General features: G+C 28.4%; 1 protein-coding gene across 12 annotated transcripts in view; it reads right to left on the reverse strand.

Annotated features, from left to right (window-relative positions):
• Positions 1–16,688, reverse strand: part of mmd (disintegrin and metalloproteinase domain-containing protein mind-meld) — a 641,110-nt gene that overhangs the window by 184,881 nt on the left and 439,541 nt on the right. For 9 of the 12 annotated variants that reach the window (XM_088196873.1, XM_088196875.1, XM_088196872.1 and 6 more), the window contains one exon: positions 9,299–9,349. The exons of the other annotated variants lie outside the window; for them this stretch is intronic. In XM_088196873.1, coding sequence (XP_088052999.1) covers positions 9,299–9,349 — 51 coding nt within the window. The remainder of the gene's footprint in view (positions 1–9,298; positions 9,350–16,688) is intronic. 12 annotated transcript variants of the gene reach the window in all.

The raw sequence follows: 16,688 nt of genomic DNA on the forward strand, positions 1-16,688 counted from the left end.
AATTTCTGATTTTTATTGGTCATTTTGCACCTCTTATTATTTTTCGCGGATAATTTATGCAACGAGTACTTGTTAGGAAGTATCTTTTTGAGCTATACATATAATAATATATACAGAGAAATCTGAGCGACAGAGGCAAACATTTTGCATTCAGTTGTGGAGAGCTTTATTAAAAAAACTGGCGTTAGTGAATATAAAAATTAAGATTGTTCACAAGTTAAATATTTTTTTATAATATTTATAATATTTTATGTAAGATAAAAAATAAATATTAAAAATACGAAATATTAAATAATTTTTACTAGTATAGTGACTTTTGCCCTATCATATTAAAATTTCAATATATACAATAATAAATAAAATTTAACCTATTTTGAGAAATGGCAAAAAAATTTGTCTGTTTGAAGATTAGAATACAAAAGTAATTAGAACTGTTACGTAAATAACTGTCTCTATAATCTAGGTTACTGTATTGTATTATTATTGAAGCAAATTTATTGAACAGTGTGAAAAATAAACTAAAATTCCTTGAGAGTCAATTTAAAATTTTTAGAAGAACAGAATAGAATTCCAACATTCGCCCAGATGATAATAACGTTTCACTCTTCATTTCTCGGAATTATTTATCAGCGAAATTTTCCCATGCACGCTGGGAAATGGAGCAGCCGGAGGAAGACCGGGAGAGCGTATTTGTATTCAAAGCCTGATGGCCATTCCGTGTCAGGAATATTTCAGCGATACAATTTAATTCAGTGCGTTCCGTATAAAAGAGCAGTTTCATTAAAAAGACGACCAGAAATCCCGGCCGAAAAAACACATACACCCTAAAGGAAGTAAACAAACGTACACACCCTCGGGGTGGTATTATAAGAGGCGATCCCGATAAGCGGGAGTGGGGAGTATTCTTCTCCGTTCTCACACACACTCCACATTATGTCTGCAACAAAAGGACGGAGAAGCCCACATTGGCGCTAGTTACAATAGTCTTAGATATTCTGTTACTATTCCGAGCGAACACAAAAGGCGCCACCGTCCACAATGGACGCTTTTGGGCGATTTCAGCGATGCCATGTCACACGAACATTGAAATTGAGACCGACGGGGACAATGATGCCAACACTATCAATGACACTACAGTAATTTATAATTTATTCCTATACATTCGTGTTTAAGCATAAATACAAAATAAATAGATTCGATATCATTTAAACAGACAGTTCTCGCACGTGAATCGTTTGCAAGTTGCGATTCATCCAGTACTTTTTTTATAAGGACCTCTATTATTTATAGCGTTTGCAATGTAATAAAGGTGAAACGTGTATTAAAACTCAAACAGCAGTGTTACTAGTCCATTAAAAAACCTCTATATCGATTACTAAGATATTAGTGCAAATATAATCATTTATATTTTTTTACAAAAATCCATATTATTGTTCTAATAAATAATGTCAAAATCATTTAATAATATTTGATTCAAAGACCTTTGTGTTGGTAAAAAATAATATTACTTTATGTTGTTTTGTCACAGAAGCTTTTCAGCACACTTCAGCGTAAATGCGGATCGTTTGCTTCTAAAATCCCACACCTGTAATGTAATTGGAGATCAAAGGTCCGATGAGACCTTTGAGGCAAACTGTTGGGGACTGCAGTCGTTGTCTTTATTGCGCCTTTGGCGTCGGAGGCGTTGAGGTAAAAGCACTCGTTACGACGATTAACGCTCACTAATTCCAAAGGATGTGCCACACCTGCTAGAGATATCCTCTTAATTCCACAAAATGCAGTAAAATACGTGCATAATAATATTTTTTATTGATTTTATTTATAATATGTGAACCAAATTCTATGAAATGCAATAAAAATCATAATGTACGTGGAGGATAATAAAAAAATAATGGAATTAGTTCGAAAAACTGCTGACTGTTTGTTATCAAGTTGTTTGGTTGGAATTTCTAGTGGTAATCAATTTTTAGTGCATAGTGAATTGTTTGGCTTATTTTTAGTTTAGGTTTCATATACAAAATTAACGGTGGAGTATAAAAGAACAATTTTACGAGACATCTCCGGTGACAACTGCAAGATGACAGCTACGTTGCTTTCGTCATTTACTTGTCAAGAACAGATAAATGTGCCAATAAAAAAAATCTGCTCTTGGCACAAAGAAAATTGCTTTTATCATGATACGTATATTTGTACAATAAAATAAAATATAATATAAAGCCAAAATAAATACAATTTGATCAAATCAATTAAATTTATTATTACTTCGTTAAAAATTAACAAAGTAATATTATTCACATACGATTGGTACTATAAAATTTTAATTCAATAGAATTTTAATAACGTATGACCAAGTCAATCAAATATAAATATTATTATATAATGACATTTATACTTCTACAGATATGTAAAATATTTAACTGATAATTACATAAATGTGTGTTGAAATACATATATTGTATATTTTAAATCACAAAAATAACTATATCTAAATATTTAGCAGAGGGTATATATTATATATTAAAGGGCAATCAATAGTACTATATATAATACAATTTATATGTTCCACAAAAATCCCTTAATACTTTAACGAAAAACACATAAGCTATATTAATTTTAATAAAAAATAATTAGATATATAAAAAAAAAAAAAAAAATATAAGACACTTGGATAACATTTAAAACGTTTATACCTCAAAAAAAGCAGATTAAAATAGTAAAACTAACACTTGATACTGCGTAAAATTGCAGGTGGAGTTCCTCAGAGAAGTTTGCTCGGACCATTTCTTTTTATATTGTATACCAACGATATTCCAATATTAAAAAACGCGTTAATTTATGTATACTCACGATACAGCTATTGTAACGTATACGGTCTAATTACGAATAAATTACAGAAATCAGTTAAAAACTTACATAAATATTTTGAGAAGTGAAAAATTAAAATCAGACAGAATAAAAAAGTAGCAATTATATTTACAAAGCTAAGATAAACTTTGTCTTTGTTTCTTTAAAGCAAGCATGGCAGTAAATTGGATATATATCGTTAAATATCTAGGTCCATACCTGCACTCCAAGTTAAAGTATGAATTATAAAAGGCTTGCTGCCGTTGCGATCCTTAGACCGATATTTAAAAAAAGCGCGTTCACTACAAAAAATATCAACAATCAAAGAACACAAAATATTTTCACACTATAAAAATATTTGTGTAACCTCACAAACCTACTAATCTCGCATATCAAAAACTACAATAAAAACAACTTTAATTAAAATATTAACAAAATATGCCAAAGCACATATTTCGTTAAGGGCGTGATTTATGGCGCGTACCTAAATCAATTAAGTGGTCTCTTACGGTGTTTCATTTAAAACGATCAAACCCATTTTTAACAGTTAAAACGCATTTATTGCGCATAATGTGCATTAATCCACCCAATCGTAAATAGGGAATGTTTAAGTTGATGGACCCGGCATTCATTTTTTTTTTAAATAAATCTGATAACCAAAATTAATTCAGAAAATATAATTGCCCCTAAGTAACAAAATTCAAAAATACTTATAACATGTAAAAGTCTTTTATAAATACGCTTTGAACTTAAAAGCTCATCAGTAATCTTTAAGGCGTTTCGATTTAACGTGCTCATCACAACGAAAGAGTGATTACTGCAACGATTTCAATGTTTATTTGTGCTTCGGATATTGGTGTTTGCTTTTCTGATTGCTTGTCAGATTGATTCGCGCTTTGGACCACCCCTCAGCAGCCTTTTTATCCGAATTCGTGCGTATAAATATTTGCACTGGCATTAAAGCTCTCGCGAAAGCTCAGCACACACACACAATCAATCAGAGAATTTTAAACTGGGGCCCCGCGGGTCGGTTTGCTTTTCCATTAGCGGTGCCTCGGAGCAGATGTCGGACCCTGGAGACATTTATATCCTTTTAATGACGCGTCTCGTCTGCCGGGCGGAATTGAAAGCCAAGAATCTGTCGCAAATGTCTCCACCGCAAACTCCGCCGAGTAATCAAACCCGGCTGTCTGTTGCGAGCGTCTTCATTACTTTTATTTATCGGCAGGATGCAGTTGTAACAAATGACCGAAGCGAGTTACATTTCATCTGCTCTAAGCTGATATAAAAGCGGAAGGTTGTAAGTGGCGGGCGGACTTCCGTTTCGGGACGATAGAGCCAACAGTTTTCACTTCATTGTTTCTACTTCAGACCTATTGTCTGTATATATGTTTAAAAATTAATTTAAAACACATTTCACTTCTATAAATTTTTATATATATATATAATACATAAATATAAAAAAGGTGATTATTATATTTATGTGTACTTGAAAATATTATTAACATTCATCTCAAGAATAGCCTCAACTTACTTTATTTGTGGAGTGGAAATTTCAAAACCATATTTTTTTAAACATACAGATTTTTTATAGATACATATAAAAGAAGAAGAAAACTAACATAAGTTTCAATGATTTTGACATATACAATTTGTACGACTCACTAATTAGATATAAACATAAGTCGCCTCTATACATTTTACGAGACGAATCGTTTGATAAGTTTAATGATCTGCACCCAGGCGAGTACTGCTGTAGCACCTGCCCCCGGGAAAGTGGGAGCGCCAAATATTTGGTGTAAAGTCCGTGCAGAAATCGCTCACAAATAATAATAATAATAACAAATTTGTAGGGGTTTTTACCAACTTTTCTTCTTTAAATACAAGACATAAACAGTTTACTAAAATCTATGTTCCTAATAAATATAAACTATTGTACTAATTGTAGTAATACATTTAGTTAGGTGCTTAGTATAAAATTTGTTGTAAAAACTATGTGTAAAATTATGAAAAATAAAGTTTTTTTGTATGAAAATCCTGACTTTTTATAATAGCTTTTTTACATAAATAAGGTTTTTTTTAATGACAAAATTAAATAATTTTATCGTAACATATTTACTATTATTATTTTTAAAATTCATAAGAACTAAGGAAATATTATAAAAATAGCTGACGATATGTTAAAAAATTATTAATAAAATTTTTAATTTGGTACAATTTAGAAAAAAATAATAATGTATAGAAAATTTAGGATTTTATTTAAATAATTTAAAAATAAATACGTCAAAAGCATATTTTTTCTATAAACAATAAATATATTAAATTTTCTTTACATATTAGCATATAAAAAAATTAAATATAAGAAAGCTTATAATGTTGGGAAAATATGTAATTGTAAATTAGTAAATTAGTGGAAAATCTTCTAGTTCTTATAAACATATATATATATATATATATATATATACTCTTTGACAATACTATTATTAGCATTTAAAAATATTTAGCATCAAAAAAATCAGGCAATGGCAAAATTTACTACGATCCTATAAATAATTAGTAAAATGTAACCTGAACCCTCGTGGTTTTAAATTAGCACTAAGGCTTTTCAAAAATTATTATATACAAGATATGTTACATTTTGATATAATAAAAACTATTATCATTGATATCATTGTGTTATTCAAAAGGTATTTATTGATATTGCTATTTTAAGTGTCAGTGTAATAAATCTGTTTGTCTAGTTTATTTACGTACTTACAACAACATCTCAAATAAAATACTGAGTTCATTGTTGATACATGTTAATGTTGGGTTTGCATAATGTTCTATTAAATTGTTAAAAATTTGCGTATAAACGCTTCTGGGACGAGGGCAATGTTTTAAAAAAAATAGATACTTCAACCCCATTCAAGCAATGTTCGCGAAATAATATTTTGCGAGACCGAATTTCGCCTTTTTGGTACTTCGTACACTAACAAAAGAGGAGAAAAAATGAACGGGAAAAAATTATTACAAACACACAAGCCGAGCCAACAATAAAATGCGGGCTTGAAAAATAACAAAATTGAGAAAGGGACGCTTCGAATTTTTTTATTTCGACGCACAATGGACACACTTTCGGGTCAGAGTAGATAAATTTTGTCTTGTGTTCTCATAACGGAAACAATAAAGAAAGTGATTATTTGGTAAATAAAACTCAATAAACAAATAACATGGGAATCAGGTACGTTTGAGATTTATTATTAAAATCAATTTTACGCAAGATACCGTTAAATAATCATAACATAAACGATTGGTATACAAGAAAAATATATATAGCAAAAACAGTTCAACTAGACTAGTTTAAGTGTACTACGTTTTATATTTAATTAAAAAATATATTTTAAAATTTTAATTTTAATACTTTTCATACTAATACTGCATTCTACAGAACAATTAGTATCTTAGAAAAAATACTATAATAATAAAAAGTATTAAAATAGAGCAAAATATATTTTTCAAAAGTTTCTAAAATCTTTACAAGATAAATATTCATCCTAACTGAAAGATTTAAACCTAGATAAACACAAAAATTTGGGTGTTATTTTTTAGCTTTTCGATGGTAATACAAACATTTTCCATAATAGCTAATATATTAAAATTATTTTTATTTATATTTAGCTAACATTAAGGACTAATAGACGACATATGTCAAAACTTTTATAATATATTTAAGAGCTCAATATATAATGCAATAAAAATATACACATACATAATACGTGTGTATAAGCGAAGAATATTATTTCAAAAAAAACTATTCCAAAGAAACACAAAAGAGACATTTCTTTCAGACGTTTTTTTTGTCTCTCACATCACCATCCAACTTTTCTCATTCCCCTCCCTCTCACAGCCAGTGTCGAAACAAGCTTTCGAAAAAGTGTATAAAGTTGTCGAGGTTTAAAAAATATAAGGCTTTTTTATCCAGACGACACACGCGTATACACAGTTTACAATAAATTTCGCATCAAACTTTCCTCAGACGCCTGTAATTTAATATTACTCTAGTAAAAAACATAAAATACGACCTGATCCATTAAGAATTTTGCATTTAAAAGTAAGTATTTTAAAACGGTTTTAAACAGCACTTTTCATTTAATCCAATAGCTTAGAATTGTTATTATTTATGCATATATACTGTCTCGGTTAGTTTATTGTGATATACATAACTCAGTAGGTTCAAATTTTAACAAAAAAACTTTATATATAAAACGTTAAGAAGCTTAAACTTCATCGAAATAAAATGTTTTTTTGCTTCAAAACAAGCGGACCCCCATACGAGCCATTTTGAGACTTGCAGAAGAGTTAACGCTCTTAACTGCTTGGTTTTAAAGATTAAAAATTACATTTTTAGTATCGTATAGAACTACTGAGCACCCCCTATACGTTCTGTAAGAAAAAAAAATATGAATTTTTTTACAAAATGGCGGCCAATGTAAAAATTAAAAGTGTCATAACTTTGCAAAATGAAATCTTACTGAAAAATGTAGTTTTCAAAAAGTGTTTAATAGCTTAATTTGCATTTAAAATTTTTTTTAAATTATTTTTTTATTAATAAAAAAACGGTAAATTGACCGGGCCCCCATACGTGCTTTTATGCGACTTGGCATATAGTTAACGCTAGTATTTAATTTCTTTTAAAGATATAGATTTGAATTTTTGATACAAAATAGAGCTTTCGAATAAACTTATAATACCATTAAAAAAAAAATTAAAAAAATTTTTTTTTTATCCTAAACACATTTAGTGTTTAAGTCGATCAACCCACCATACATACGCTTATAAGACTTGAAATATAGTTAAAGTCAGTGTAAGCTTATTTATACATATTTCAATTTGAATTTTGGTGACAGTATATAATTCTTAAGCACCGTGTATACGTTCGCTAGCAAAATCCAATGTGTCAAATTTTTGCAAAATAGCGATAAGTATAAAAACACTCGCTTAGCTTAGTAGGTTTAAATTTTAACGAAAAGATTGCTATATATGAGACGTTTAAAAGCCTAAAATTCATCTAAAAAAAATATAAAAAAATAGTTTTTTGCTTCAAAACAAGCGATGTATCAGGTCAACCGGACCCCCATACGAGCCATTTTGAGACTTGCAGAAAAATGGACGCTCTTAATTGCTTGATTTTGAATATTTAAAACTTAATTTTTAGTATCGTATAGAACTATCATCCCTATATATTCTGTAAAATTTAAGTGTCATAACATTGCCAAAACAAATCCTACTGAAAAATGTTGTAAACGAAAGGTGTTCAAAAGCTAAATCTCTTGAATCCAGAATTATGAGAAGTCAATTGTTGTATCATTATTTTTTGAGGCATGTAATTTATAACCTTTGAACAAATAGACATATTAAATCTGTGAGAAATTTTAGCTAGATAAATAAGCTTGAAAATATTACACAAAAAGGTGTTCCATACCAAATCAACTTAAAAACAATATTAACAATATGTTTAAAGAGCACTAGGCAATTCAGGAACATATTTTTTTATGGATAACCTAAATATCTGTGTCAATACTTTTTCATCTGTAATTCTGTTAATGTATCACCTTATACATATAAAGTATGTCAGATTTCGCTTTAATACTTTCATATAGAAATATATACGTATGGATTTGTAGATATCTTTTGAGGTGGTATTATATGCAAACGGCTATATTTAGAACGCGGGTGAATATAATGTAAAACGCTTTTTGATCTCTTAATTCACGAGGGAATGCGAAACTCTCACTAAATTCTCTCTCAACAAAAAAATGATTCAATCTTAGAACGGAATTTATTTGCGGATTCCTCGCTGGTATTGCATAAACTCAACAAAGCATAATATTAAAAAGCTACAAATAAAAATTTATTCTGGCAAAATATACACTTTTTTTGATGAAATAAATTTAGCATAGAAATATTTTTAAATCCTCAGTTCGTTGTTTAATTATTATTTATGAGTATTTGTATGTATATATATATTTATATATATACAAAAACAGTTTTTTAATATTTTTTGCAATAAAGTAATGTCATCTGCATATTAAAATATTATTCATAAATTTTGACAGCAATATAAATAAAAATATTGCGCTAATATATAAATACATTGTCAAGCATTAAATGCTTCCGACTGACTTTACTTAATAAATTATTTTTTTAGTAGACACTGCTAATTTTTTAATAATATTTCAATTTATTAAACTCTATGCCTTTTATTATAGTCATTTATACATAATTTATACAAAATGACCCATCCACATGTCGGACAATATATTATAATATATTTCATTAAACCGCTTCACGGTCTAACGAATGCCCCTCGCGATTATTATCAGCAGTTAAAATAATAGTATTCTACACAATAAACCCATATAGTGCGTAGAATACACTATACACTATAAATGGAATTATATAAATCACTTACCGACTGGACTCTCTTCATTCCAAAAAGAGTCGTCGAGTGTATAGTCGGCTTCTGTAACAAAACAGAAAGAGCATGTGATTAGAATTACATGAAAATGTATTTAGCTAATGAGTGGTGATGTTTTTATTACTCCTAAATGGAAATAATTGTGAAGGTTATGACACCGATACTATAAAGTTAAAAAGGTGTGAAGATGGTTTATTATTATTGGAAAAGCTAAAAAGGTGATGATGATCACTTAAAACATTTTGGTTATGAACTATTATAAAATGTATGTAGGCATTTTCAAGGATCAAGAAATGTACCAAAAATTCTTTTAAAATATGTTCTTCAAAATTTTTTTATTAACCATACAATAAAAATACGTAAAACAAACTTTAAAAAATATATACAATTAGTCATATGTATTTTATAATTGAGTTTGTTTCAGAGATTTCAGACAAAAATGTTTGATTTACTTTTGCCTTAATAAATTTTACAAAAAAAATTTTCATTGCCATTGTACTATTAATTATGATACATAGATTAAATTTTAATTATGTATGTGATATAGTAAAAATTTAACATATCAATAACATATTACATTTATCATATATAATAAGCTTGCAATGTGCTGTAATAAATTTAATATCAGATATAAATAGTAAAAATTTATTGTAAACTATTTTATATTATGTAAAATCAAAAGTAGATCATTTATTTTTTATCAAAAATTTAAAAACATAATCTATATATTTATTATTTAATTTTATTTTTGATTTAGGAATTTTACTGCTTGAAGAAGATACTTATGATTATTGTATTGTCTGATATATATGAAATTCATTTAAATATTTTTAATCTCAGATCGATAATTTGAGGTTTGTAAAAAAATATTTAAATTAAGCTTACCCTAGTAAATTTATATTAAACATATATTAGGTAAATTCAACAGCTACTTAATTTACAAACTATACAACTAAAGGAATTTTAGAACAGTTTATTTTAAACATAAAATAAAGAAAGCATCGTTAATAGTATATATTCTAATTAGGCATTATATTTTATTGATATATGAGAATACTCAATATTACTTCTAGATTTTTTTAAAACTTTTCGAGAAATTTTAATAAATAAAAAATATTTATAGTATATAAAATGTGATTAAAATAATATAGTATAATATATTATTGTAGATATATTTATATTATTAATAACAGAGAACTGAATGATCGTTAAAGATAACAAATTTGAATTAGATGATTTGTTTTAATGGATGCAAATAATCGAAGGACCAGAATGGTCTACTCTACGAATTTCAACTCCCGTATTTTCTTGTTTTAAGTAGTGTACAATGAAATTAAATATGCAATAAATAAAATAATTTCACAAAAATTGCATATAAGAGCAGTAATAATATAAAAAAGTCATCCTTCTTTTAAAATAATTTTTTACCATTAAAAATAAGAAGTTGTTAAAGAAGTAATAATTTATTTATTTATTAATTATATTTTTAGCATTAAGCCACAAGTTTATTTAATAAAATAAGAAACTAATACGATATCTTATTACTTAACCTTTAAAAACACATTATTTAATATTTTTTAAATGTATATATGCCACTAAAATTGGCTGAAATATAGGCGTATTTTTTTCTTTTATATACAGAATATTCGATCCAGTGGACACAGGTCAATTGTGACGTCATCCATCATTTTTCAAGATGACCACTATAGAATTCATGATTGTGTAATATATTTATACACAGGGTTCGGCCTCTTAGGGTAAACTAATCAACGTTATGGTATAAGAATATATTATAGTAAAAACGGTCGGTAAACACGTTGTCGAAAGCTGTGTTTGATCTGGGGAAATTGATCGGTAATGAATTGATTGGTGTTTTTCTACAGTGGTATTACATTGGTTTTATTACATTAATCTAATATATTTATTTAGGGATAATTACAGAAACTAACATATATAATATGATTATGAAAATGAAAATTCACGATTGATTAATGATAATGTATACATATAAGTTAAGTTAAAAAAGTGTCAAATATCAATTCAGAACATAGGTTAAAATAGTAATTTAAAACATTTTTTTTGTTATGAAATGCACATATAAGGAGAGGGTGGGAGTGGGGTGAGTAGGGCAGCTGCCCGGGCCTCATCTTGGTAATTCAATATGATGAAAAAAATAGATCCCGTATGAGATTCGATCAAAATTATTTATACAATCTTACAAAAATTTTCTTATACATAAAGAAAATTATGTTTCAAGGAAAAAAATACATAAAAAGTTATTTAGATGATAGAGGAATATACAATATGATTTTATATGAAATCAACAAAACATATTAAAAAGCTGCTGGAGCGCTTTCTTGATATATTTTTTCTCTTCTAAAGAGGTCTAGCTTATTTTAGATTTAATATACGTATATAATAATATATAATCAGTGGATGCAGCTGGAGCCGGTTTTTAAAAAAAGCGTATTTTTAAATAAAAAAATTAGAGTCTGCTGTCGTGATTCGAACCTGTAGCCTTTGAATTACTAGTCTGAGACCCTACGGAATACGCTATTATGCAACCTAAATGTTCATTTTGTTTAAACTTTATTTATTAGAAACTATTTTTTAAATTTCAAATTATTTCATTATTTTTCTAGGACATGAAAAATTTAATTTATTGCAAAATTTGGATATTACGACTTTTTCCAATTTATTTTATTTTAAAATATTAATTTTAATTTATTTTAAAATTTCAATCATAGGGCTTAATCTCATTTTATAAAATGATATTATTGCTTTATTTTTATTATTGTCAAAGTTTATTTTTAAATATGATTACATGCTTTAAAATACACATATGAACTTAGCATTTACCAAGTTTGGCCATAACGTCTAAATTGTTATTGTTACTTTAGCTCGTAGCTGAACTTTTCAACATCTTTGTACGTGTAATTGCGTTCGAAATTATGCATTATGGTGGACTTAACTATGTCCGTTCCAAACACACAAACTCGGCTTTCGCTTAAACGGTTTTGCGGTGTAATTAGTTTAGAAATGCGGATGATGAGAATTAAAAAACTATTTCAAGGATGACGAGGCACAATCGCATCCTTAGCGTGTAGAAAAGGATACGTACGTGCAACGAAGGGGATCTTTTCTCATAATCCTTTGCTCGCTTCCGTAGTGGATGCCTTGAAATTGCTTTTCAAGAACATTGTAAATGGAAAATGATTATAGTTGAAGGGAATGAAATTACACGCGAGTACAAGTAAAAAATAGCAAAATATGAAACTGACACTTTTGACTCGTAACTTAAATATTTTTAGTGCAACTTAAATTATTTTTATAAACTGTGCTATTCAAATAATATCACCATGAATTAAATACAATTTTATTTATAAAATCTTAAGTATATGTTTGAGTTATGACATACATATGTACAGTATAATATCATTTTTTGAGCATTAAATAATATTTCAACGTGCAATCTTTGAAGTGCATACAACTAAATTTTTTTTTAAAAAAATGAATAATGTGCGCCGCATAGGCGTATAAAAAATAATAATAAAAAGCATTGTACTATTCCAAATTAACCCGCACTCGTTTAAGGCTTGAACAGTTTCAGCGCTCGGGTCGGGAGTATGAAATTCCAATTAATTATTCATCGCTGGGCACGATGCAGTGGTCTTGTTTCGAAACAGTTCCCCTTTTGTTACACGCCCCGGGCGCTGGATCAAACGAAACCGGCCCTGGCGTGCATGCGTGTGTGAGCAAAACGCACACACACAGACTCGAATATAATAATTAACCTCATCGTTATGTCGGACAAAATCTGCGGACACGGAAACAATTTAACAATGAGAGGTATGATATGTGGATCTATTGTGTTTTATTGTTTTGAAGTACACGCTTACCAGAGAACCGGAAGTATATAAACGGAAGTGCCATTATCTAACGTGATGTGAGAGTAATATATTTATATTATAAATATAACACAAAATTTATCTGTGTTAGTCTTAACTTATATAAAATTGTGGGGTTTTACCACCTGAATGTACATTTGTATAGATTAAAAGAGAGATATTAAAAGTCGGGCTAGAAATAGTTTGCGTTATTATTTGGAAGTATTACATGGATCATCTAATAACACACTCATAAGTATCGCTGAAAAAACAACTCTTTATTTGAAAAGGATGCTAGCTAAAAATATATTTTACCTTGCACATAATACTATTGTTCTTCTACCCTTAGGTTACCAATCACCGGACAGTTTCTCTTTTATGGCGTAAACAATTTTCGTGGGTGTGTCTAAAGGCGATGCAATTGGCTCACAAACATTCGCATCTGCGATTTGCTAGAGCTGTTTTAAACTAGCATTGTAAAAGATTATAAAAGACACTTGTTCATAGAGAGGAGACGCGCTGAGAGACACTTCATGGACACACAACACATCTCGAAATGCCTGTAAAGACTCTCTTACTTCCAAGATCTGACATTTAAATTTCAGTGAATAATAGTAGTATCTACATTTCTCTTTATATGTGTAATTTATATCATATATGTTTATAAAATTAACTGGAACTAGCTTTTGTTAAATATATTTGGCTGCAAGGTCACACATATTTTACCCTATTATACGAGAAAATCTAATACTGACTATTATAAACTTCAATAAAAAACATCTACTCAATTATAATTTTTTATAATATTTAACTCAATACTTAAAAAAATAGTTTTAGCTAAAGAAAATGATTATAGTTTTAATGTTATTTTAGTAAAATATTACCATAAATTTATTATTGCATATATATAATATAAGACGAGAGAATATAATTGAATAGTTAATGGTGTCAAATATGTTCAGAATTCTTTTTTTAGTTATCACAAGATGAAAGTATTTCAAATTTGCACGTGTGGTTAAAGTAAATGTTGTGCGAATGTTTACGGTTGAAAATTTCGAAATTGCGCAAATTCAGAAGTTTGAGAATTGTTTTAATCCAGGTTTAGCTTTGATGTAAAATTTTCATTTTAGACCTGCATACCTATTACATAAATAGAAAGTATTTGTTTTTATTTCAACAATTATGCGTTCAAAGCGTCAGTGCTTCAAATACTTTAAACGCGTGTTTATCTTTAAATAAAAAAAAATATTTTTTTTTTCAAGATACTACGCAAAATAAAATTTTGGTTAAATTCTTAATAATATAATATAGCAGTGAATTACTATATTATTATATATAGTATTCAATATTTACATAAACTTAATATAAGTATAAATATAAATATCCAAAGTACAACAGAAAAAGCTAACATATGATTTCAGAAGTGTAAGATTGCTACAATGAAAAGTACTGTTTATACAATATTCATAATATATTACTTCAATACAATACTAGATTTTATACCTAGATTTACCTTTATTTAATTTCCAGTTATGTTGTATTATTAAACATATGGCATTAAATGGTGTTTAAGTTAAATTAAAATATTTAATAAAATTTATTTAAACTACACTTTTATGATTTATGAAATTAAAAATACACAATAATTAAATAAAATTATGAGATATTTCAATTAAAAATCAAAAACTCTGTTTGCTTGCAATATAATATATTGTATGCAATTTTACTAAAGAGAGGTTAAGGGTAGGTACAGTTTGATCCCATTGAGTTGCTGTTTGAAATCTGGTGGTTAATTATGTTTATAGCACAAATACAGTTTATATGATATCAACCTACAACATAAGTTAGCTATGGATAATTGCTGAACCGTTGTTGTTTGCATGTAAATTTACGGGAAGGTGCTTCTAAATGTATCTCGTAATTGCTACGTGGCTCACGTGTAGTTCGTCGAATCGGATTGATTAGGTTAATCAGTCTCTGGGTGGCCTGACTAGAGATAGGTGCATACCAACACCTTCGTAGATCTTAGTTGATCTGTTTAAATCTCTAAGCTCCCAGAATCGAAGTTTATGAATAAAATTTATAAACAAAATCCGAAAATAGAATACATTTTTTAAGCTTGAAAAAAAGCTTTTAAAAAAGTGTTTAGCAATCTCAAAACATTTTTCGTAAAGTCTAAGTTCAAAAAGTCAACATATGCGCCTTCATTATGTAACAAAACTTGTCAACTTGCCAACGAAAAAAATTTTAAACTACACAGATTTTTTAACGATTTTTTTAAAAGCATGCAAGCGTTCATTTAAAAAAACGCAAACCGTATTTATGTCATTATTAAATAACCTTAAATCGAAGGACGCTGGTTAGAACCGTGAGGAAGCCCCAAAGGGGTAAAATATTCTTTTAACAAATCTATTGAATAACTCAACTAAAATTGAGTTAAATCATCCAAGATCTGATGAAATTATTTACTAATAATCCATGAAAAATCGTGTCGAAGGATTTTTGTATACAACGTTTATTTATATTGCTGTATTAGGAGATTTTGTCGTTGTTGTGGTTAAAGACAAAAAGTTTGTAAAAGTGGAACGGGTGGGACAAATCCCATGCACTTGCCAAAATTAATTAAAATAATTATTCCGATGAATATAATTTTTATATATAAGGGTGACAAATTTTTCATTAAAAACTCTAATCCAAAAATTTTTTGCGAACCATCCAAAGTTCTTCCAATAAAGTTCACCACCTTTGGTGTTAACTAAATAGTATATTTAGTACGCTTTAAGAGCATTGACAATTTTTCAGCAATAAATCATTAAACACTTAATGAATATAGCAATAAAATTATCCCAAAAGAAAACCATATAAAATATGCCAGGTCAAACAATCATGTGTGCTTTTAAGTGAAGCACTAGTCGAACGCACAATATAGCGCCTCAGAGAAGACTGAGAGAGCAGATTTTACATCCATGCAATTGATATAAGGCAAAGTTTACTAAATATTTTTATTATTATAGAGTTAAAATTGTCTTTCAACAAAATAATTTGCACATGCGTTAGTATATAAAAGACCGTTTCGGTTCAAAATTTGTTTCTTTATATTACACGATTTTTTATTAACGCATTTACACAATTTGTAATTGGCTTCTTAGTAGATAAAGGAAAAAGGGTAAGAGGGATCGAGTTTCAATGAATTTCAATGCGTTATCTCACACAAATTTAAATTGGTTTGTAAGTAAGGAATCGCTTTGACTGCATCCTTTAATTATACACGTGCAGGTAGCAATTAGGATGTAGTTGCATGGTTTATTTTAATTTTAAAATAAGTGTTTTTGATTCTGGTTTGGCAACCGTGTTGCTCCAATTTTTAACGTATCATACAATTTTTCACTGCCGTGTGTAGTTTACAAGTGGATGACCCATCGATCACGAGTAATGCCTTGGCGGGTGATTCATTGGCCGCACGCCCATCGCGCAAAAGCGTGAAATAAAAACATATC

This window comes from Plectrocnemia conspersa, unplaced genomic scaffold (genome assembly GCF_051122295.1).
Source record: "Plectrocnemia conspersa isolate PC_06_02 unplaced genomic scaffold, ASM5112229v1 ptg000011l, whole genome shotgun sequence".
In the NCBI taxonomy this organism is placed as follows: Eukaryota; Metazoa; Arthropoda; class Insecta; order Trichoptera; family Polycentropodidae; genus Plectrocnemia; species Plectrocnemia conspersa.